This window comes from Acanthamoeba castellanii (assembly GCF_000313135.1).
Source record: "Acanthamoeba castellanii str. Neff unplaced genomic scaffold scf7180000084648, whole genome shotgun sequence".
In the NCBI taxonomy this organism is placed as follows: domain Eukaryota; phylum Discosea; order Longamoebia; family Acanthamoebidae; genus Acanthamoeba; species Acanthamoeba castellanii.
The window spans coordinates 62,773-85,110 of record NW_004457319.1 but is presented as its reverse complement, the minus strand read 5'-3'; the positions used below and the strand labels follow the sequence as shown (position 1 = coordinate 85,110).

The 22,338-nt window shown below is 57.8% G+C and overlaps 5 protein-coding genes and 2 pseudogenes across 5 annotated transcripts; 5 read left to right on the top strand and 2 right to left on the bottom strand.

Annotated features, from left to right (window-relative positions):
• Window positions 1–518: 518 nt before the first annotated feature.
• On the bottom strand, window positions 519–4,924 carry ACA1_100450 (GTPase activation domain containing protein; the record flags this gene model as incomplete). Its single annotated transcript, XM_004335172.1, has 13 exons — window positions 519–869; window positions 980–1,377; window positions 1,484–1,727; window positions 1,801–1,893; window positions 1,983–2,187; window positions 2,312–2,484; window positions 2,551–2,886; window positions 2,971–3,179; window positions 3,269–3,431; window positions 3,646–3,765; window positions 3,859–4,051; window positions 4,121–4,210; window positions 4,899–4,924. The coding sequence occupies 13 exons, from the start codon at window positions 4,922–4,924 to the stop codon at window positions 519–521; spliced, it is 2,601 nt and encodes an 866-aa protein (XP_004335220.1).
• ACA1_100440 (cytochrome p450 superfamily protein) lies at window positions 4,914–7,681 on the top strand (the record flags this gene model as incomplete). The annotated part of the gene is made up of 13 exons (XM_004335173.1): window positions 4,914–4,979; window positions 5,127–5,283; window positions 5,414–5,574; window positions 5,766–5,883; window positions 6,001–6,156; window positions 6,260–6,376; window positions 6,467–6,541; window positions 6,603–6,682; window positions 6,806–6,894; window positions 6,996–7,089; window positions 7,174–7,280; window positions 7,383–7,481; window positions 7,555–7,681. The coding sequence occupies 13 exons, from the start codon at window positions 4,914–4,916 to the stop codon at window positions 7,679–7,681; spliced, it is 1,446 nt and encodes a 481-aa protein (XP_004335221.1).
• Window positions 7,682–8,152: 471 nt separating this feature from the next.
• ACA1_100430 lies at window positions 8,153–8,727 on the top strand (the record flags this gene model as incomplete). Its single annotated transcript, XM_004335171.1, has 3 exons — window positions 8,153–8,238; window positions 8,357–8,519; window positions 8,602–8,727. 3 exons carry the CDS (start codon window positions 8,153–8,155, stop codon window positions 8,725–8,727), a joined length of 375 nt encoding a protein of 124 aa, XP_004335219.1.
• Window positions 8,728–10,118: 1,391 nt separating this feature from the next.
• On the bottom strand, window positions 10,119–12,593 carry ACA1_100420 (glycine-tRNA ligase; the record flags this gene model as incomplete). The annotated part of the gene is made up of 11 exons (XM_004335170.1): window positions 10,119–10,265; window positions 10,391–10,467; window positions 10,567–10,651; window positions 10,728–10,955; window positions 11,044–11,126; window positions 11,200–11,475; window positions 11,586–11,732; window positions 11,809–11,945; window positions 12,029–12,089; window positions 12,175–12,279; window positions 12,371–12,593. 11 exons carry the CDS (start codon window positions 12,591–12,593, stop codon window positions 10,119–10,121), a joined length of 1,569 nt encoding a protein of 522 aa, XP_004335218.1.
• A 246-nt stretch (window positions 12,594–12,839) lies between these two features.
• Window positions 12,840–18,572, top strand: ACA1_100410 (SAP domain containing protein; the record flags this gene model as incomplete). Its single annotated transcript, XM_004335169.1, has 13 exons — window positions 12,840–12,870; window positions 12,918–13,015; window positions 13,052–13,096; window positions 13,386–13,456; window positions 13,548–13,609; window positions 13,700–14,301; window positions 14,389–14,607; window positions 14,682–16,013; window positions 16,108–16,686; window positions 16,791–16,943; window positions 17,019–17,061; window positions 17,095–18,134; window positions 18,273–18,572. 13 exons carry the CDS (start codon window positions 12,840–12,842, stop codon window positions 18,570–18,572), a joined length of 4,575 nt encoding a protein of 1,524 aa, XP_004335217.1.
• Window positions 18,573–19,326: 754 nt separating this feature from the next.
• On the top strand, window positions 19,327–21,868 carry ACA1_100400 (annotated as a pseudogene).
• Window positions 21,869–22,177: 309 nt separating this feature from the next.
• ACA1_100290 lies at window positions 22,178–22,336 on the top strand (annotated as a pseudogene).
• The last annotated feature ends 2 nt before the right edge of the window (window positions 22,337–22,338 follow it).

Sequence of the window (22,338 nt, the reverse complement as noted above, 5' to 3'; positions counted from 1 at the left end):
CAGGCAGAGCGCTCGCAAGTTGTGCTGCAGCGCGTACAGCTGATCTGGACCCCCGGCGCAGGAGGGGTCCCTGAAGCTCTGGTTCAGCGCTCGCGTGGGCACGGCTGCGGAGCCCAGGCCGAACTGGAGCCGCGCAAAGAGCCGCTGCAGCTGCAGAGGCCAACAGTCGGCCTGCTCGGCGGCAGTGAGCTGGCCGGCGTCCCAGTGGTAGAGGCTGCGCCGGAACTCGGGGGTCATGAAGAGTGTCTGCGCCAGACAGTTGAGGGGGTCGGTGGTGCCCAGGTTGACAAGCCCGCGATAGTCAGCGCCGCCAGACAAGTAGGTGACTTTAGGTTGCTTGCTGGTGACCTCTTCACGTGGCCTGCCTTCCTTCTCCATATTTCTTCGGACTGGCCGCCATTCACTGAATGTTGTTTTCTTTGTTGGCGTTCTGTGATGATGCTTCAAATTCCTGCTTTAACGCCGTTCGCAAGCACGCGCAGGTGAAATATTTAAGATATTTCTATTAGTGGCAAATATTAGACACTGTCTTCGTTGAGTTCGGCCAACACGCTCTTGAGCTCTTCGAGGAGCTCGTCGCCAGCCCTGTCGCTCTCCAGCTGCTTCTCGATCGCGGCGAGGTTCGCCGACACGAATGTGTGCAGCACGGCTAGACCGCTCAGGCGCGCCTTCTGCGGCACCTCGCTCTCGGTGGGCTTGCCCTTGTCGGCGCCGGAGATGATCGCCTCGTAGAACCGCTCCAGGCTGGGCTTGTTGGTGACGATGAAACTGTTGAGCTGCTCCATGTAGGCCTCCTTGGCGCCCGGCAGTGTATCGTTGGCCAGGTTTTGCAACACCTTCGACACCAGGATCAGCTGCCTCTGCGCCACCTGTTTGATGAAAGAACAAAAAGAGTCAGAGGCCACAAAAAGCGAAAGCGAAGGAAGAATGAAGGAAGGGAAAAGAACGAAGGCGGATGAGGGCGTGTGTGGGATGGTACCGGGTGGGGAGGGCCGTCGAGCAGGCCGAACACTTGGGGCGCCATGAGGGCAGGGCACACCATGCGAAGGAACAGGAAGCCGCCGATGGCCCGGAACTGGGCCTGTTGCGCCGATGGTCCGAACTTGGCGCCGACCTCGGCGTCGATGTGGCGCATGAGCTGCTTGATCTGGATCGGCATCATCTTCTCGCTGTCGACGATGCACTTGTAGAGCTTCTGTGCCACGAGCCACAGCTCGAGGCTGTTGATGGTGGCGTCGGCCGCATCGCCCATCTTGTGCGGATCGATCTCCATCGACGACACGCGGAACACGTCCATGGGCGTGTGGCCATTCTGCAAGTCATCGTCGTCTGCTTCCACCATGTACCGCGCCCGCTTGCTCGACGACGTGTTTCCATCTGTGTGTTTTGTAGTGTGTCATGTGTGTCGCGTGTCGTGAGTGTTGTGTGTCATTTCTTCCAGTCACGCAGAAGAAAGTGCTGCCAGCACCGAGAGATGGCGTACCCTCATCTCCGAATGAATCCACAGCGTTGTCGTTGATGGAGTTGACCGAGGTAACGAGCATGAACCAGGTGAACGGCATGGCGATCATGCGCACGTAGGAGCTGAACAGCTTGGCCGCCAGGCTGTTGGCCCGGAACAGGGTGCCTTCGTCCGACGCCATCGCGACCTCCTTGGAGATCTGGCGCTCGATGAGCTCGTAGCCTCGCTGCTGGAACTCGTAGACGCGCATCAGCGCCTTCGATACCTGAGTAGAGACATGAAATGATGAGCAACGCCACACACAATTCGCACGTCATTGCACACAGCACACTGTTTACCTTGTCGGCATCGGTGGAGGAAGCGATTTCGAAGATGGCGGTGGCGAGGCGGCCATCTTCGACGAACATGAGGCGCTCCAGCTGAGAGTAGTACTGTAGTCGACCGAGAGAAGAAGCTCGGTCGTGTAAGCGCTCATTGCAATCAAGTTTGAGCTGCAGCCAACGCTTGTATGCGCACATACCTCCTGCATCTTCCTGGTCATCACCACATCATCGACATCCGCGTAGGCCAGCTCCTCGTAGTCGGGCTGGCTGAGCTTCTTCTGGCGGTTGCTCTTCCGCTTGAGGGCGACAATGAAGAGCAGAGCCAGCAGGAGCAGCAAGAACACGCACAGGCCGCTCACACCGCCAACCACTCCTCCGATGATCGCACCCGTGTCCGCTCCGCTACGAGCAACACGACACGACACGACACGACACGACACACACGCACGACACACGACATACGCACGACACAGGGTATTGGCACACTGTACTTCGAGGGAGTGCGGCTACGGCGAGCAGTGCCTACCTGGAATCGGCGGAGGGAGATGGTGCCGCGGCCACGATGGTGACCAGGAATTCGTCGCTCGTGACGTAGGAGACGGCATTGCTGATCACGCAGCGGTAGGTCTGATTGTTGAATTCCTCCGTCCCGTTGACCAGCAGCGCATTTTGAGTCGCACCCTCAATGTTGTACCACGCCTTACGCACCATCAAACAAATGGGTTAGCGACGAGACAGCGCGCTAGTGCGCGCGCGCTTTGTTACCGGTTGCAGAGTGGCGTTGCCGGCGCGAGGAATCAGGTCGCTATGCCCGACATGGTCAAAATCGTCTTGCCATCGGGCGTCGAGGGGAGTGCCGCTCGTGTCGTCCAGAGTGTCGTTGGTGGTGGAGTTGGTCAGCTCCATCACCATGTACTGCCACTGGTAATTTGGCGTAGGCAACGACGATGCCACGACGGTGATGGCGAAATTGATCGAGCCGCTCGGCACGCTGACCAGCGGACCGACCGACTGGAAGCTGATCACTGGCCTGCCGGGCACCGCCTTGGCATTGACGCTCACGCTCGAGACCAGCTCGCCGTCATCCACGCACAGCGTCAACTGTTGAGACACCACAGCGCGGGTCAGGCCAAATGGAAATGTGAAGAATCACAACCAACCAAAGAGAATGTTTGTTCTTCGCACCTGGAACGAACCGAGGGCGTTGGTAGTGAGCGTGGCCGTCTGGGCCAAGGGCTCTAAGAAGGTTCCGATCGAGCACGTGCTGCTCAGGAGGCTCCACTGGTAGGTCAGCTGCGAGCCGGGATCGCCGGAGTAGGCCTGCCGCTGGTCGGTACCCGCGCCAGCCACTTCGATCGTCGACGGCGCCGGGACGGACAATTCCGTAATGTTGCCTGGAGCGTCGCGACGAAGGGGGAAAGAGAGTGGTCAGCCGATGATGGAATTCGTCACAGGAAGGCCTGCCAACGAGAGGAGTCAAAACCAATAGAAGCGATGGGGAGGTCGTTGCTGGCGGACGCGGTGTAGAGGAGCTGCAGCTCCTGCGCGCTCAGTGCGTGATCGTAAAACTTGAGCTCGTCCACCCACCCGCGCATATTACCAGCGCTGCTCCGTGACACGTACATGATTTCCGTGTTTGGGGTGATCTGTGCAGCAGCGGCTGTGGAGGACATAGTTTGGTAAGCCTGGCGTGTGTGTGTGGTGCGTGCGTGCGTGCGTGCGTGCGTGCGTGCGTGCGTGCGTGCGTGCGTGCGTGCGTGCGTGCGTGCGTGCGTGCGTGCGTGCGTGCGTTGGAGTGGGCTAGTAGATAGACGCACCTGCTGCGCAATCAGCAACAGTGCCGTTGCTCGTGACGCACACGTGGGTGGTGTTGTAGATGCATGCGATGTGATTCCAGTAGATTGTGTCTTGGTTGTAGAAGTTGTAAGCGGTGGTGGCTGAGGTCACCACAGATGTCGTGAACACGACCTTGCATAGCAGCTGATCGAGAGAAGTGAGGTGAGTGTGTGTGTTGATATATAAGTATGTGTGCAACATTGTCAGGCAAAAGAACGCAGGCCGGTTCAGTGGTACCCTATACTTCCAACTGGTGCTGGAGCTCGCAGCAAGCTGCAGACGCAAGCTGCCGCCTTTGTGGAGCACAATTCGTTCCTTTTGAGAGGGGGTGCTCATGTTGAACTTGACCCACACCGACACGGACCACTGTGATGTGTTGAGCCCCGGGAACATGTCCAAGTTGGGCAACTCTGCACACCCACCCAGCACTCTTTCAGACACGACACACGGGACACGCACGACACACGACACCAACTGGCAGTTGCGAGGCAAGAAGTACGCAGCATAGAGGTCGATGTTGGTAGAGCCAGGCTCCCATTGAATCTGCCTTCGTCGCTCGAGAATGAAGCCGGCCCAATTGGTTCTCCGCCTGCACGGAGGAGCGGCAAGAACGAAAGCGACAAAAGAGGAGATCAAAATCGGTGAGTGCGTTTTCTGTTGTGGAGTTGTGCAACTCCGGAACGCGCGAGGAGACCGGAGCCGCACTTGGTACTGTGTTGCCGCAGTAGCCGGTGGCGCCGCTGTAGGTGGTGTCTGTGAAAGATGAAGATGTATTTGATTGTTGAGTTCAGAAGAAAACAATGGGTCGTGCAGCTTCACAGTCCCAGTAATTACCAGTACCAATACTCAAGAGAACACAAAGAGAAAGAGAGGAGGAAAGATGACGAACCATCGAAGTTGTAGTAGGCTACGAGCTTGGCTTGTGCACAAGGTGCAGTGAAGAAGTTGAGGCAGAACGAAAGCGATAAAAGTACGAAGAAAGAAAAGAGAGAGCCGTTGCGTATCATTGTCAGTGTGATCGCGCAAGGCTTGCACCAGCCCCGACGAGGAATGTGAAAGTATGGCGAGTTAGATCGGCCCAATAGAAACGCATGGAAGGGAAACAAGCTCTTTGGAATTCTAAGAATGTCGGTGGGCTGTTGGTGAACTGAAAACGGAGAATAAATGATAATTATAAAAGCGTGTTGGGCACTCTTGAAGCACCCTCAGTGAAAGGGCTTATTCCTCCCAAGAAGGACCAAAGTGCGGCGTGGCACTCTGGGCTGCTGTACGCATACCAGATTGTGGCGGAAATGCTGCTCATTGATGTAGCGATTGGGCTGGGGTTTTGCTGGCTGTGCGTCATACTTCTCAACCAGGTAAAGAGCAGCCCCCTTTCATGATTTATTGCCACACCCCACCATTCTTGTTGTGTAATCTTTATCAATGATTTTATTTTTACTTGAGGATGAGGAAAAAGTGCTGACGTGTCGTTCGTGTTGCGTGCGCCCTCGGCCGGCGCACAGTGCCTCTCGCCCAAGCGGTCGCTGCTGGTGAACATTCCCGGCCCGCCGCCCCTGCCCGTCGTTGGAAACGTGCTGGAAATGATGGGCGACCCTCTCGTCGCCTTCGCCCAGTACCGCAAGACGTATGGACCCATTTTCAAGTACTACTACTTCACCGGTACGTCACCCGTGGCTGCGTTCGTCTTCTTTCTGATTTATTTCTCTCTCTCTCTCTTTTTTTTTTAAAAAAATGTATTCATATTTCATTCGCTGGTGGTGTGGTGTGGTGTGGTTGGTGGTGGTGGCAGACCCTGTGGTGGTGATCTCCGACCCGGCGTTCGTGAAGACGGTGCTGAACACGAACAGCAGCCACTTTGACAAGGATCGCGATCCGGTCATCACCGCCGTCATCGGCCACGGCCTGCTGCTGGCCAACGGCGAGCCCTGGAAGCGGCAGCGCAAGATCATGGTTCGTCCACTCTTCGCACATGCCGGCTCTTTTCTGCAGCTCACCATACATTCGACACGCACACGCACACGCACACGCACACGCACACGCACACGCACACGCACACGCACACGCACACAACACACACACGATACACACACCACTTAAAATGCGCACATCAGAATCCGAGCTTTGGTAACACGTACCTAAAGCGGATGGTGCCTTGCTTCGTCGAAGTGACCCGCACGCTGCTCAACATTTGGAAGGAACTGCCGCCCGAGCCCATTAACCTGCACATCTACATGACCAAGGTCACACTCGACGTTATTGGTACCTATCCACACGCTCCTTTTTGCGCACCGCACACGACACACGACACACAACGACGCGCACGCGCACGCACACACGCACACACGCACAACTGCTGACAAAGCGGGGGTATGGTAGGGATCTCGGGCTTCGGCTATGCGTTCAATTCGCTGCAGGACAGCCAGGGGCTGCTCCCAACGGCGGTGTCCACGATCCTGCTGCAGACCGAAGAGCGAATCTTCCAGACCGCGTCGTGGTGGAAAATTCCCTTCCTCCCGTCTTCGAGGCGCTTCAGTACCCTCTCCACCCCCCCCCCCGGTGTTGATGCTGCCGGCCCATGTTTAGTTTATAAACTAAAAATTATAATTCTTTATGTTTTGTGGACACCGCGGTGCAGATCACGCCAAGGCAGTGCTTCTGGGCGAGATCCGAGCTATGATCAAGATGCGCAAGGAGAGTGATGAGGACCTCCAAAACGCCAAGGATCTCTTAGGCCGGCTGCTTGCTGCCGAAGGTTCGCGCATCACACCACGCTGCGTGGCAAGTGCACACGGCACCACAACGTATCTGCTTACGCACACAACACCTCTCTGCAACCCACCAGACCCGGACACGCACGAAAGGCTCGACGAGAACCAATTGGCGGACGAACTCATCACCTTCCTCATTGCCGGCCATGGTACTGATTGCTTCACCTCCGCACCGCTTCAACCATGACTGACTCGGCAACGACTATTCAGAAACGACGGCCGCTTCGCTGGCGTTCACCTGTTATCTTCTGTCCCAACACCCCGACGTCGAACAGAAAGTCATCGACGAGGTTTGCGACCACCCGCTCAAAACTTTACATATATTTAGAAATTTATTCCCATTTTTTTCTATATATGTTTCTATAAAAACCCACATAAGTAGCGATGTGAGACTGACAGTTTGGCACCACCAGATCGATGAGATCATTGGCACGGGCGAGCCGACCTACGATGACATCCAGAAGCTCAAGTACCTTCCCATGGTCATGAAGGAAAGCATGCGGTGCGGTCCTCCAACCACTTCTCTTCATACTCGTTCGTTCGCCCTTTGATCTCATCGGCTCATTTTTTTAATGATTGTTTCCACGCGCGGGCCGAGCGCAGACTCTTCCCGTCCGTGTCCATGCAAACGACGCGCATCACCAACCAGGACACTTCGCTCGAGAAGGATGGCCTGGTCTACCACTTGCCCAAAGGGGTACGCGGCCATTTCGTTTCGTGGTTCGTGTCGTGGTTGCACTTGGCCTGGTCCCCTCCCCTCTAACCAGGCGCCCTTGCGTAGACCTATGTCGAGGTGTGGCCGTGGCTGCTGCACCGAGCTGACGATCTGTGGGACGACCCGCTCACCTTCAACCCCGAGAGATTCGCTTCCGGCAGCTTCAGTTACAAGTAAGGACACACGCGCGCGCGCGCGCGCACACACACACACACACACACAACACACACACGACACATACGATACACGAGAGCCAACACTGTTCTTCTGCGCAGATACACGCCTTTCGGTGAAGGGCCGAGGAACTGCATCGGCCAAAATTTGGCGTTGATGGAGTCCAAGGTCGTCTTGGTCATGATCTATCAGCACTACAGGTAGGGCGCCCTCCTTCTCCTCTTCCGTTTGTTGGGCGACAAAGTCTGTGGTTGATTGTCGGTCGGTGTCCAGGCTGCGACTGGGACCGGGTGCCGAGATGAAGCCACAGCTCAGCATCACGCTCCGGCCAGCGGGTCTTCTGATGCAGCTCATCCCGCGTCGGCCCGACGAAAAGAAGAAGTGCTTCAAGCTCCTCTGAGCAGTGGCTCGCCTCCCCTGCTCGAGCAGCAGCGTGTGCGAAGGGGTTCGCTGTGCGCAGGTACTGGATGTAGGAAAGAAAAGAAAATGGTAAGGGAAAAACATCTCAATTCCAGGAATTTAACCTTGGTGGAAGATGGAAAGCAAGCCAAGCAGATTACTCAGAGTATGTTTGGCTTCGCTCTGAACCTCTGAACCTTGCCCTTGATCTCCGGCAGCGATGCTTGCCAGAGCCCTTTTTTTAAGTGTCCATTTCAATATAAATTGTAATTAATCACCGGAAATGGTTGCTAGCTGGGGGTGCAGTACGGACTCGGCGTGGGTGTGGGGTACTGCTTTGGCTACATGCTCGCCGACACCTTCCCATATGGGGCATACCGCGTTGAGGTACCCGCCAACCGCACCACTCACTTCTCCCTCGTGTCGACTCCAATGACCACCAAAACGACACACCCACACTCAGGGCGAGTCGATGTACCCCACTCTGGAGAAGAACGACTGGGTGCTGACCAGCAGCCGAAGGAACGGCCTTCACCGGGGCGACGTCGTTGTTCTCCGGTACTTTTGTGTCGCGTGTGTCGTGTGTTGTGTCCTGTGCGTGTGTCGTGTGCATCAAGACTCATTGCGGGTGGTACTGGGCGACGCGCGACCGTCGATGGTCGTGAGCGGGCTCAAGGTCGGTGAAGGAGCCCAAGGAGCGGATGATCAAGCGAGTGACCGGCCTGCCCGACGATCTCATCCACACCGACGACGCCAAGCTGGTGCGGGTGCCCCGCGGCTACTGCTGGATCGAGGGCGACAACGCCAGCGTGAGCCTCGACAGCAACGTCTTTGGCGCCGTACGTGCCCACTGTATCTTCACGGCGATGGTAATGGTGATGTGCATCGTATTGACTCTGGCGCCACAACAACCACGCACAGGTGCCTGTTGGGTTGGTGGAAAGCCGAGCGCTGTATCGGCTAGACAGGGGTTGGCGACTGCACAAGCTGGAGAGCGTACCACGAGAACGACTCCAGCGCACCAAGAAGGAGAGAGAAGTGCGATGAGGCGCACGACCACAGTTCTCTGTTGTGCGATGTTGAAGTTTGGATGCGCATATTGGTTGAAAGGAACTTGGCGAAAGGGCATCAGCGGGGAATGTAAGACCTTCTTCTCGAAGTAGGTAGTTCCGGAGGGTGGCAATGAGGCGGTTTCGGTCGGTGCCGTCGGCCTTGGGCTCAAGCAGGTAAACAGAGTCCTCGGCCTACCAGGCACCGGCGGCCCACCACGTCCAGCCGTCCACACGTCCGCTAAATAAGGGGCATGCACGCTTCATTTTGCTAGTTTCGTTTCGCCTGCCTGGGGTAATTGGCGTAAGTTAAAATGACCCATGTTAGCGGTCTGACGGAAAGCACCATGTGCAAGCTACGGCTTACGTGCTGTGTTGCTTTTTAGCTCGTCCAACCCGCTTTGGAAATATTTGGAACATTTACAGCTAAACTAATGAATCATTTTTTAAATTTTATGGGGGGCATACTCCATGATCAGCGGAGAAAAAGCACGCAGAACGAACGGCCTCTGGGTGCCATGTGCGCGTCGCTGCTTGGTCTTCTTCTTCTACCAAACCTGAACCTTGTTAACACCTTTCAGCCTCAACTTCATTGACCTCAACGCTTGAGGGCTTGACGAAGATGATGACCGCACACACCAGAAGGACGCCGCACCATCAGCCCAACAACCTCGCGTCGATGGTACCCGTGAACGAGCAGGAGCTCTCGTCCAACAACCTCCGCCACCGGTACGAGGCTTCTGCTACATCAACAAAGCTCGAGGTGTGAGGCACCTGGAGAAGACGTCTGACTTCTCTTGTTTTCTTTTTGATTAGAATGATGGATGAGTTCTTGGAGCTGCTCGAGATGATGCAGGATGAGCTGCAGGAGTGGAAGAGCATGCCCGACTCACCCGCTTCCTCGCTTCCGCCCGGCCCAAGAAGCGGCCGCCCTTGCATGTCTCTTCTTCCGGGCGTCAAGTGTGGTGACAAGGTGGTCGAGCTCTCCGGGGTGAGGAAGCGTAAGAGTGCCGCCCCACGTGAGCTGCGAGCCGGCCCAGGCCTAGAGCGAGAAGCGATGGGGCCGACGGCGAAGCGACCGCGCCGCGAAGGCAGTGCAGAAGCAGAGAAGAAGGAGGAAGGCCAGCGGCAGAGCGTCCCAAGGCCTGACTTCCCCTCAGTGTGATTAATTGTTTTATTTATTTACTATTTATCGAATAGTTTGTTAATATTTTATCATTGGTGCTTGCTGACGCACGTGCAGACTTTGATTACCGTGATCAAAACCGACCACTTTAAATTTCGTGGCCAAACGTTGGAGATGCCACGTGCGAGCGTGAAGATCGTGTGGATGACGTTATCTGATGAACTGTTGGTTGATCAGGTGAAGGTGTCGGTCACGTAACGTGATCAACGCAAGAAGGCGCCGACGGTTTCGTCGTCTTCGCCTGCTTGCTCTTGTTGGCGCAGCCACTGGGGGTCGTGGCATCGATCGAGCAGCTGGGCGATCGCCACACGCCTTTGCTTCATCGAGTCACGCCACCGCAGCGTCACAGTCTGATGCATTCACACCACGCACGCATGGAGGAGACGCAGATGATGATGGATCAGAAACAACATATGTATGTGTGCACCACCGGATCACAGCACATGTCATCAAAGTAGATTTTCCGGTACGGTACCTTGTCCTGGAGGGTATCGAAGTCGATGGTGATGCAGAAGGGCGTGCCGATTTCGTCCTGCCTTCGATACCGCTTGCCTGTGTGCGTGTGTGACGGTGACGTCAGCAGTGGCACTTGCAAGGAAAGAGGCCCAACTGGCCAGTGTTGCAAGCTAGCTCACGGGGGTCGTGCAGTACCGATCGTGGCCGTGTCATCGTAGTCGGTTGCCGCCTTGGTCACAAGTGCATCGTACACATCTTTCGCCGCCGAGGCCAATTGCTCCTGGAGTGCATGTGCGTGCGTGCGTGCGATTAGATTTATGATTTCGGCGAAGGGAATAGCGAAAGCGCTGGCGCACCTTCTTCATCAGCGGAAGGACGGCGAACTTGTACGGAGCCAAGTCCTCGTGCAGCCGCAGCACCACGCGTGTGTCGCCTTCGGCCTCGCCCGGCTTGGCCTTGTCCTTGGCCGTGGGCACGTTGGTCTCCTCGTCGTAGGCATCCGTGAGGAAGGCCAGCAATATTCTGTCCAACCCGACCGCGGGCTCGATCACGTAGGGCATCGTCACCTTGCCCGTCACTATGTCCTGTGTGTGCGTGTGCGCGTGCGCGTGTGCGTGTGTGAGACTGTGTACGCGCGCTGCATAGACGCCACAAGTCTCCATAAAGTGGCACCTTGTGCCGAAGATCCTTCTGCGAGTGCTTCATGTGCTGCTGGAGATCAAAATCGCCTCGGTTGGCGATACCCCAGATCTCGCCTTCACAACCACGAGCGTCGGAGTTAAAAAAAGGCTGGGGAGCGGAGCGGGCACGAGTAAGGGAGCAACGCACCCCAGCCGAACGGGAAACGGTACTCGATGTCGGTCGTGGCTTTGGCATAGTGCGCCAGTTCCTTGGGGTCGTGCTGGCGCAGGTGGAGGTTCTCGGGCTTGATGCCGTACTTGAGCAGCCACGCGTGGCAATAGTCGACCCAGTACCCGAACCACTGGTCGGCCTCGGCCGGGTCGCAGAAGTACTCGAGCTCCATCTGCTCGAACTCCCTCTGGCGGAAGAGGAAGTTGCCGGGCGACACTTCATTCCTGAACGACTTACCAAACTGGCCAATTCCTACACGACACACGACGCACACGCGACATACACGCGACACAGGTGACACACGCGACACACGACGTCAGAGGTGGATGTGGGCGGGCGCACAAAATGCGGGCGGAGAGTACCGAACGGAAGGCGCCTCCGCATTGAGTTGTAGACCTGCTGGAAATTGACAAAGATGCCCTGGGCTGTTTCCGGCCGCAGGTAGACGTCGTTCCCGACCGTGGTGGCGCCCACGCTCGTCTTGAACATCAGATTGAACGCTCGCACATCTGTGCACAGCCCGAGCGTCAGAAGAAGAGGCAATGTGAGCCACCATAGATAGGTGATGCTGCTGACGGTGCGAACCGGTGTAGGTGCATGGCTTGGCCTTCTGGGTGCACTGCGAGGGTTTGAGGTCGCGCTCCTTGATTGTATGCTCGAGCTGCGTAGCGGAGAGCGTCCCCGCTCCCTCGACTCCGTGCTCCTCCACGAGCTTGTCCGCTCTGCACACAATGTGCCAGATTGAGACCGCGCGCACAACACCCACGACCCACGACCTACAGCAAACGACACACGACACACTTACCGGAAGCGCTGGTGGCAGACCTTGCACTCGACCAGCAGGTCGTGGAAGTTCTCGATGTGGCCTGCCGCTTTCCACACTGAACGTCGTTGTCAGAGCCGTTCTGCGTTCTGGGCGCATGAGCTGAATCGGAGAGATGGGCCACATACCTTCGGTGTTGATGATGATGGGCGTGTCGATGCCCACGCAGTCCTTACGATGCTGCACGAAGTCCCGCCACCACAGGTCTCGAATGTTCTTCTTCAGCTGCGCGCCTGCACGCTCATCACTCAATTAATTATTATTATTGATTTATTATTGTAAATAGAAATGATTAAATAAAATATAAATGGCGGAGGGTGGTACCGAGCGGTCCAAAATCGAATGAACCAGTGAGGCCGCCGTAGATCTCTGAGTTGGGGAAAACGAAACCTCGTCGCTTGCACAGCGATACAACACGCTCCTGCAATGAAGGAGTTGAAGCCGTGGACAAGTGCAGAATGCAAGCGCCGGTCTGGCGTCGATTCGTGTGTCGGAGGAATGACATGAGCGGCAAAGGCGACGAGGAACGTGGGCTCAGGCGCCGCATATTGCTCTTGATCCAATCCTGCTGATCTTGGCCGATTATCTTTTTTCGGATCAATTTTTTGCCGCTAGAGGAAAAGAAGAGAAAAAAATTTCCTGGAGCCCAACGGCTTGTCGGCAAAAAGGTGGTTTTTTCAGATTTTTTTTTGGATCATCAGGTGCGGGCCTCGCGGAATCTAGATTCGAAATTCGAAATCGCACATAGAGCAGATAGATAGGCCTATACCTTCACAGAGAACGAGAAGAATTGATGAAGCGAAACCAGGCTGCGCGGTCCGGCCGTACAGCGGTACGAACATGGGCTGCCCATTTTTACTCAATTCCCCAGATATGGATGCCAAATCCTACGGGGTGGGCGTCGAGAGTGATTTTGGTGTAATCGTGACCAAAAATTCCCTGCGCCAGCGGGAGCCCTCTTTCGCATTGGTCTGAATTGCAATTCTTATCTCTTTTTTTTTACAGGCCGAAGCCAAACCGGCCGTAGCACTCAGCGAGTGGTACCTCAAGGTACTCCACCCTCCCATTTATCGATCATTTTGCTCCTTCTCTTGCGAGTGTACGTTGATTATTAGATATTGGATATATTACATCTACTTTCAATATATGTTGTGCTTACGCTGCTATACGTTGCCCCACACAGCCCGTTCTGCTGCAAGGTGCTCTGTGTCTCGCGGTGGAGGGTATCCGGTGTGACACAGCCGCTGGTGGTATGTCGAACATCTTCTTCTCCATGTCTGGCCCGTTCCGTCTTTCTTTATGCGCCCATCGTGCGCTCACCTCGTTTCGCCCTTTTCAGCTCATCGAGGTCACTTGTGGCACTCCTCCAACATCAATGGGCGATACCAAGACAATCCTCGATTGGTTCAGGTATGTGACCACACACGCGCCTATGTCGTACGCGAGACCAAAGTTGACCAACTTGGGGCCTCGGCCTGTGTTGTACAAATCAGACACACAGCGGCAATGTCTACGAACTGAGTGGGCCGATGACCAAGAATCCTCTCATCCTCTCAGCATTGCGTACGTGCCTCATTAGCTTTCCAGTCGGCGCCCAACTGCAAGCTCCTCGTCTGTGCGCTCAATAACTCCTGTTTCGTTTTTCTCACACAGACGCGCGCGGCTTCGTGCCCGAGATACTGGACCAGTTCAAGTCGGGATTCCCTCATAACTGGAAGGGCCTGCTCCAGATGGTCGACCAGAAGCGCAAGATCATGACCGAGGCGGCTGCAGCGGCGGCGGCCGCACTCCAACAGGAGGCTGGCAATGGTCTCCTCCCTGTACCCGGGCATCATGCAACTAACGGCAACGAGTCGGTGAACGACGCCAACGTCTCGATGGACGTGAGCGGGCAACAAGAGGAGAGTCCCGCGGCGACGAATGCGGAACGAAAATCGCGGGCGGTGGCGGGGAACGAGACGAATGAACGAAAGAACGAAGCGAGCAGCAGAGAGAAACAGGGAAGCAGCAGCAAAACTGCGACTGCTGCCGGCAGTGAGCCACATGGAGTGCGTGTGAAGATTTCGCATGACGACTCATCGACGGCGGCAGGCAAGGGCCGCGGAGGAGCAAAGACGAAGAAGAACGAAGAAAGAGACGAGGAAGAGGAAGCGGAGGAGGAGGCCGAAGCGGAGCCGGTACTGCTGGACGGTAAGGTCATTGCCGAGATGACCCGAATCGAGCTCCTCAAGGGCCTGCGAGCTCGCGGCAAAAAGGTATCATTTCGTTAGGCCTCATGTAGCGTGATTTCTCTGCTTAGCGCTCACCTCGCGCGCATTCGATTTGTGTTCCACACTACGCAGAAAGCGAGCGGGACGAGGGGTCAGCTGGCGGCGATGCTCGAGCGACTCGTGGTCGCGGAGACCGTGCCCCAGCCCCAGCCCCAGCGCGACTCGCCGAAGACATCCAAGAAGGCCGACAGCATACCAATGGCCGCGGCAGCCAAACAAAAGGTCGACAAGGAGCCCACCGAGAGCACGACGACCCCGCCACCAGTCGCAGAAGAACTCACACAGGAAAAGGTAACCGCCACGGAGTTACTGTTCGATCTTACAATTTGAGCTCACCCTCTCGGTTGCTTGTTGTCTGCACACAGACCGACGTCGAGGCCGCTTTGCCGCAGCCGCAGGGCCAACCCTCTTCGATCGAAGGGCAGCAGCAACAGCAACAATCGGAGGCACCCGAAGCTTCGACTTCGGTTCTCGGCGATATCGGAAGCGAGGAGCCCAAGCAAGCAGAGACCCCGCCCGTGCTCGAACCGATGCAACAGAATGCGGACGAGCCGAAGAAGGAGGAGGTCCTCCGCGCCGATGATGCAGATCTACGACCTGAAGCGCAGCTGCCGCAGCCGTCGGAGGCACCGCAGCCTCAGCCGCTCGACGTGCCTCTTCTCTTTCCTCAGCGCGACGATAACGTCGACAGAAACGAGCAGCAACAGCAACAGCAGGTGACTGAGCAGCCGCCGGAGGAGGTGATGATGGAGGTGGTGGAGCTCGTGTCGGAAACAACTGCAAGCATGATGATCGACGGCGCGTCGCCACCGCAGGTCGAGCCTTACGACTCGCCCACGCTCGAGCTCTCTTCATCGTCACCCTGCCTGTCTCCCTCCCCGCCGCCGCGTTCGCCGATGTCGCCCGTCATGGCCTCGCTGTCGGCGCCGCCCGACGAGTCAGGCGAGGCTCCCGCCTACTGGCTGTCTGGCGTGCCACACATTTCGATCATTCCGGCCGCGTTGGCGTTCCAGCTCGACGCGGGCGCGCTGCCACCCGCTGCCAACGACTCTACGTCGACAGCCGGAGCCCTCGCGGCGGAGAGCAGCGAGAGTTTGGCGGCGGCGGCGGCAGCAGCCGTCGAAACTGTCGCAGCGACAATCCTGGCCGACGTCGGGGCCGAGCTGGAGAAGATCGCCGCCGAGTCAGCCCCTGGTGGTGTCCCAGCCGAAGACAAGGAACGTCCGCTGCCCCTCACTGCGTCCTCCATGACGGCCGAGGCGCCGGGCGAGCAGCCACCAAAGGCCGAACCTCAGCACGAACCCGAGCAGCCGCAGGAGCAACCGCAGGCGCCTGCGGAAGTGACGAGCGGGCAGGAGGAGGAGCATGCCGCTGCCACCGCCGTTGAGGGTTCTCGACAAGAAGAAGAGACAACAACAGAGGCGGGGAAGGAAGAGAAACGAACAACGACCGAAGGTGAAGCTGGTGAAGAAGCGGAGGAGGTCGCGACGAAGACCCCGAGCGCAGCGGATCACCCTGTGGAAGTGCAGACCGAAGAAACGAAAACCGAAGTCGAAGTCGAAGCCGAAGCTGAAGCGGAAGCGGAAGTCCGAGCCAAGGAGGAAGAGGAGGAGGAACAGCCCGAGGAGCCGTTCCAGCATCTCGATCTGCTCAAGCGGGATGAAATTGTCGTGGAGCTGCAGAAACTCGGACTGCCGGTAAGATCATCAATCTCTGGTGTGCGCGCTGTGTTTTGCCCGTGTGTCGTGAGCTCACGCCCAAGCTTTCTATTCATTTCTATCTTCATGTCAGTGCCGAGGAAAGAAGCCACAGATTCTGAACCGCCTGAAGGCCGCCCTCGCCGCTCGCGCAGCACCGGAAGAAGCCGGAAAGGAGGAATTGGACCAGCAGCAGGGCGAGGCGGCCGGCGCTGAGGAGACGACGTCGGTCGCCCAGCCGCCGGAGGATGAGCAGCCGCTGTCGCCTGTGCAGCCCGAGCTCGAGCCGGAGTCAGAGCCCGAGTCCGAGCCGATAGTCGCGACGGTCGACGAGAGCGAACGGAAGAGCGAAGACGGCGACGACAAAAGAACGAAAAGAGACAGGCGTTGGTCCGACGCGATGGAAGAAGACGAAGGCGAAGAGGAGGAGGAGGAAGAAGAGGAAACGGATACGAAGACGAGAAAGAGGAGGAAGCAGCAGAAGGAAGAGGAGGGCGGGGACGAGAGGGCGAAGCTCAGGGACGAGTCGCGGATAAGCAAGCACAGGAAGAAGCTGGAGCAGAACGAAAGGCGGAGGATACGGAGCAACCAGCCGGCCACCCGCCCATGGAGCGACCCGGAGGAGCTCACGCGCGACGAAATCGCAATCGAACTCAAGAAGCGAAACTATCCCGTACGTCTTGTATGCGTGCGTGCGTGTGCGGTTGCGTGCGCGTGTGCCGTGTGCCATGTGTCATTTGCTACCTGGTGTTAACACCCTCTGTTGTTTGGTTGCAGAGCAATGGCGCTAGAAATGCGCTGGTGCGACGACTCGCCTATGTCATGGCGGTGGAGCGTGGCGAAGAAGATCCGCTGGCCATCCCACCCGAAGACTGCGAACTCATGACCAAGGACCAGCTCGCAACGGCCCTTGCCAAGCGAGGATTCGACGTATGTCTTCTCCGTGTAGTGTGTTGCGTGTGTCGTGCGGTGATGCGTGTGCTGACATATTTCTATGTATGTCAGAATGCTGGGCCGATTGCGAAGCTGCGACAACGACTCCAGAAGGGTATCGCGTGGGCGGCGGCGCTGGTGAGCCCAGGTGCCACATCCCCGCGGACCGCCGCCGAATCTGAAGACGCCTCCAAACCGGAGCCGGAGGAGGAACCGGAGGAGCCGAAGACGATCGCCGTGGCGAAGCGGCGACGTGTGAGCGAAGACTCGGAGGACGGCGACAAGAAGAAGCGGAAGCTCAGTGAGGCCGACAGTAACAATAACAACAATAACAAAAACGACGAGAGGAAGCCAGAACGAATGGCGGAGGCGGTGAGCGACGGCGAAGAGAAACAGGGCGAGGGCGACGAGGAACGGGAGGAGGAACACGAGGACTTCGAGGCCGAGATCGAGAACCTCATGCGCGAGGCCAAGGAAAAGGGCCAGCGCGGGAAGAAGCGAACCAGCGGCACTATGTACGCCAGCGACTCGCTCGACGAAGACGAGGGCGGCGCAGGCGACGACAACGGCGACGGCGACAGCGTGCGCCATCACAAGCAGCAAACGAAGCAGAAATCATCAAAGCTGCACAAGAAGGTGAAGTTGGAGGACCAGACGTCGACCACGCCACGCGGCGCGCGCGACGAGAAGAAGGAGGCGGACGAGAAGGAGCTCAAAAAGAAGAAGGAGGAGGAACGACAGCGACGAGCCGAGGAGCGGATGAAGCGCCGCGAGGCTGATCGGCTCCGTCGCGAGGAGGAGATCATCCAGAAGCGCGTCATGATGCTCGCCACGACGACCGGAGAGCAACACGCGCGGCTGGCTGCCGACGATCTGGACGGTATGGACGACGACCTCGCCGGACAGAGCGGCGCCGAGGAGTTAGACGAGCTGTCGACATCGACAATGTCGGCAATGGCGAACTCGGGCGACGGCAGTGGTGGCGAGGAGGGAGTGAGGTCGACGCCGAACAAAGGCGGGAGAGGCAGGAGAAAGAGCGGCGGCGGCAAGAAGAGTCGGGCGATCAAGCGCGAGGAGGAGGAAGAGGAGCTCGAGGATATGGAGCTGGTCTACGGTCGCGACAACCTGGAGAAGCTGAACACAAAGATACTCATCCTACAGAGCAAGATGCGTGGTCTCCCCACACAGGTACACACACGACACCACCGCCAACGACACAAATGATACACACGACACATGTCACACGCGACATACACCGCACCTGATGCACACGATGTATTGATTGGCGTGTGTGTGTGTGTGGTTGCATCAAACAACGAAACACAGAAACGGCGCAAGATCGACATGGTGAACCGAATCGCCAACTTCGATGACAGGCAAGCTGCGGGGGAGGGCCAGACCGCGACGACAGAAACAGCGGGGACGACGGCCGACGACGACGCGAAACGAAGTGGGGAGCAAGAAGCCCTGGTCGACCAGCAATCGGTGATCACGGACGTCGCGATCGACGACGACGTCATCCTCACGAGCACTGCTCGCGAACCCTACAGCGCGCCGGACGAGCACGACATCGACGAGGTCTCGGATGGTGGCGCCCGACCACGACCCACCAGCGACAGTCCGTGACCGGAAAAATACCGGAAAGCTGTGCTTGTGTTTCCGCCAATTGGAAAAAAGGACCAGAAAAGCATTTTTTGGATCTTCTACAACCGGAGTCCGCGAGTTCTCTAAATTTTAAAGCAAGAGGTGAAGACAGCAAGACAACGAGAGGCATTAAAACAAGAGGAGGGAGGAGGTGGAGGATGTACTCGCTACAAAACCTGCAATTCTACACGGGAGGAGGAAGCAACACGCCCCCTGTGCGACCCCCGGAGAAAAAGTCTGGCCAGACGGAGGGTGTTCGTGCTTGCAACTTTTGCAGGACATCCCACGCAGCCTGTGACTCGTACGCCTCGCTCCTTCCTTTCTTTTACAACAAAAATACAAATAAAAATAAAACTAAAAATTGCAGTTTTTTACACGCCACTTTTTTGCCTGGCAACGTGTGCTGCAGGGAGCGACCATGCGGCCGATGCGTGAGAACAGGGCGCGCTGAGCAGTGCTTCGAGGTCCCGCCACGCAAGCGAGGTCGGCCGCCACGCCACGCCCACGAGACCTACTTCCCCCCAGCGCCCGCTGCCGGAGAGTTCCATCCTCTCAACTGCTGTCGCATCGCAGCGGCCGACGTACAGGACCCCCAACCACTCCGTCACGTCGCCTCCGCCACCGCTCGCACAGCACTCTTTCTCAAGAATCCTCCCCGCTGCTCCCGCCATCAGCGCCGACGAGCCTGTGCCCAGGCCGGCCAACATCTACCACCACCTGTGGAGTCAGGCGGAGGATGCGCCACAACCTGTACGCGAGGTACCTGCGCCGGTACGTCGGCAGTTGTGGAGCAGCACATGCACGCACTACACGACACGACACGACTCGCACGCGCACCACCGCACACGCACAGCCAGGCTGGCTGACAAACTCTCAGGTGGTAACGCGTAACATATTCCAGGACAGGACACATGGCACGGGCACCACGACGACGACGAGCACCAGCAGTTTGAGTAAAAAGAAGGCCAAGAAACTCAAGGTCGATCAAACCAGCAATAGCAGCACGAGCGGGGAGGAGGCGGAGTGGGAGAGCGGCGGCTCCTCTTCCGGCACCCCGTCGCCGGTGCCGCGGTACAGTGGGACTGGAGGCCAACACGGCTCGGCCGACCGGGCCGCGCGACTGAAGCCCAAGAGCAGTAGGGCGAGCAGCGTCGAGGCCGATACCGAACTGGACTGCCCAGCACCGCAGCCGTTGCCGCCTATCGGCGACGATCGCCTGCGACCGCCGCCCCAGCAGCAGCTGCTGCTGCCAACTGCTGAGCCGGAACCGGTCCGTGAGCCGCCGGCCCCAGTCGTCGTACAGGAGCCCGTAGCGACGGGCGACGGTGAGCCACCGCCTGCCGACGACGAGAGCAAGTTCACGCGACTCATGGAGATGATCGGCGGCGAGATGCGCGAATTGAAGCGGACCAACGAGAAGCTGGTGAAGAAGGTCAAGCGCCTCAAGGCCAAGCAAACAGAGTCCGACCACACGATAGGCGTGCTGGTTGCGGCTGAGCGACAGCGGAAGGAGGCCAAGCAGCGCAAGCTGCAAGACCGACACCAGCACAAGTACCCAAACACGCAGCATCCCGGGCGGTTCGACCATGCCAACGCCCTCGCGGCCGCGGCAGTCGCCACCGCCACGACTGGCACGCCGTCCCAACTGCGCCACCACGACCTAGGATTCGTGTCGACAGCCAGAAGCTCCAAGGACGAGATCGAGGCGGTGTGCGGCCCGACCATGCCGCTCGTTACATCGATGATGGAGCAGCTCGTTGGCGACACATCAACCGACCTGGCCCAGCTCTTCGCGATACCGGACGTCCAACCACCCTCGGGCAACCGGTCGCCATCATCTGCGTCGTTGCGGTCATCATCGTTGTCATCGACATCATCGTCATCGTCATCATCTTTCTCATCTCCGCTAGACTACGTCGTATCGACGCAGACCTCCGTTTCCGCATCGGCCGCCGTCGTGCCTCGCAAGCGCTCGTCTTTCTCGTCGGAGATCGCGCTCCTGCACTCTTTCGCGCCACCGGGCTTGCTAATGGAGGCAATGTTGGTGCTGCCCTTCCTCCGCCACTACGCCATGCCGACCCGCTTCGCCGTGCTCGACTTCACGTACGTTTTGCTTCTTCCTTTCTCGCCTCTCCGCAACACTGCACTAATTTGCGTGCGTGTGTGTGTGTGTATGTGTGGTGTGTCGCGTGTGTGTCGCGTGTGTCGCATGTGTTGCCCGGTGTGTAGTTATCCAGTGTGCTCGCTCACCTCGGCGGTTGACGACGGCCCGCCCACACTGACCTTCGCCAATGCTGCCTTCACGCACCTCGCCAACCGCTCGTGGGTAAGGCTTTACATTTGCTACTAACAGCAACTACCTGTCGAGCCACCACTCTCTTATTATCTCTTTCTCTCTGTGCGTCGACGCCACGCAGGAAGAGATGATGGGCGCGCCGTTTCATGAAGTGTTCGCCGTCCATCAGGCCAACTACAAGAAGGTCGCCCACCTCATTTTGAATCGGTACGGCGCGCATTCCCAGTTTGTTCTCGAGGTGGGCGAGCTTGTGGTGACGCAACCCCCCCGCCCCCAAAGGCCGCCCTTGACGTCGAGCGAGGTCTTCACCTTCCGAGCGCTGATGCGGTGCGGCGGCGGCAAGTTCCTGCGCATCACCGAGAACGTCCAGTTCTTCTACGGCACCAATGGCATTGTGCGTCTCACCAGGACACATTCAACATTGCGCGCGCGCACACCACAAGTCTCACATACAACACGCACCACCGCACACGCACGCACGCAGTTGAAAGAGACGCTGGTGTGCGTGATCAACTGGCAAGAGGGACACCTGGAGGAGGGCGAGGTCTTGGAGTGGATCCCCCTTCGCACCCTTTTCAACGCGCCCCCGGGGGCAGCCAGCCACAGACCCGGCTACGTCGCCCACCAGCACCAGGGCGCCGCGACCCCCTCAAATCCCAACAACTGCGATCCCAGCGCGTACCCGCACAGCGCTCTCTCGTCTTCGTCTTCCCCCGAATCCTTTCTCTATCTTCCGTCGGCTCCGGCTTCATCTTCGGCGTCAGCGCCTTCTTCCACCACGCCTGTACATCTCTCCTTGGCTCCGCAGCAGCAGCAGCAGCAGCAGCAGCCTCACCACCAGCCTCCACTTCATTCGCACCACAACCGGCCGCCTCCCCCACCACCGCCGCATTCCACATCCCGGCAGGCCAGCCATGCTTCCCTGCCGTCGTCGTCTTCACACGCACCCACTTCTACCCACCTCCCGCGTCACTGGCTGTGACGCAAGTCAGGTCAGACAATTTTGCCAAAACAAAGGTCCCGAAGAAGAAACATCATCAGACTGTGCTGGCCACTGCACTTCACCTGATTGGTCATGACATCGGAATGTGCCACACATTCATGTGGTTTTGCCCCCTTATTGTCTGGTTTAGTAGGCGTTTTACAAAGGGGGGCAGCCAAGGTCTCGGACGGGAAGAATGATCGGAATGTGCCACCGTTTCGCTCTTTTTCTCCGAAGTCGCCCACAAAGTACAGAGGTGCTTTATCAGCTGTCTTTTTGTTTTCATCCATGAGCGCCCAACACACCTACATGACTTTCCCCTGTCGACACCAGTGCTGCACACACCTGGTGAACGGCCAGCGCCACAGGTACAAGACAGCACCAGCACGGGATGAGCACGAGCGCACCACCTACCACCACGCCTGCAAGGAAAGTGAGTGTGTGGTGTGCTTGTTGTGGGCAGATCAGCT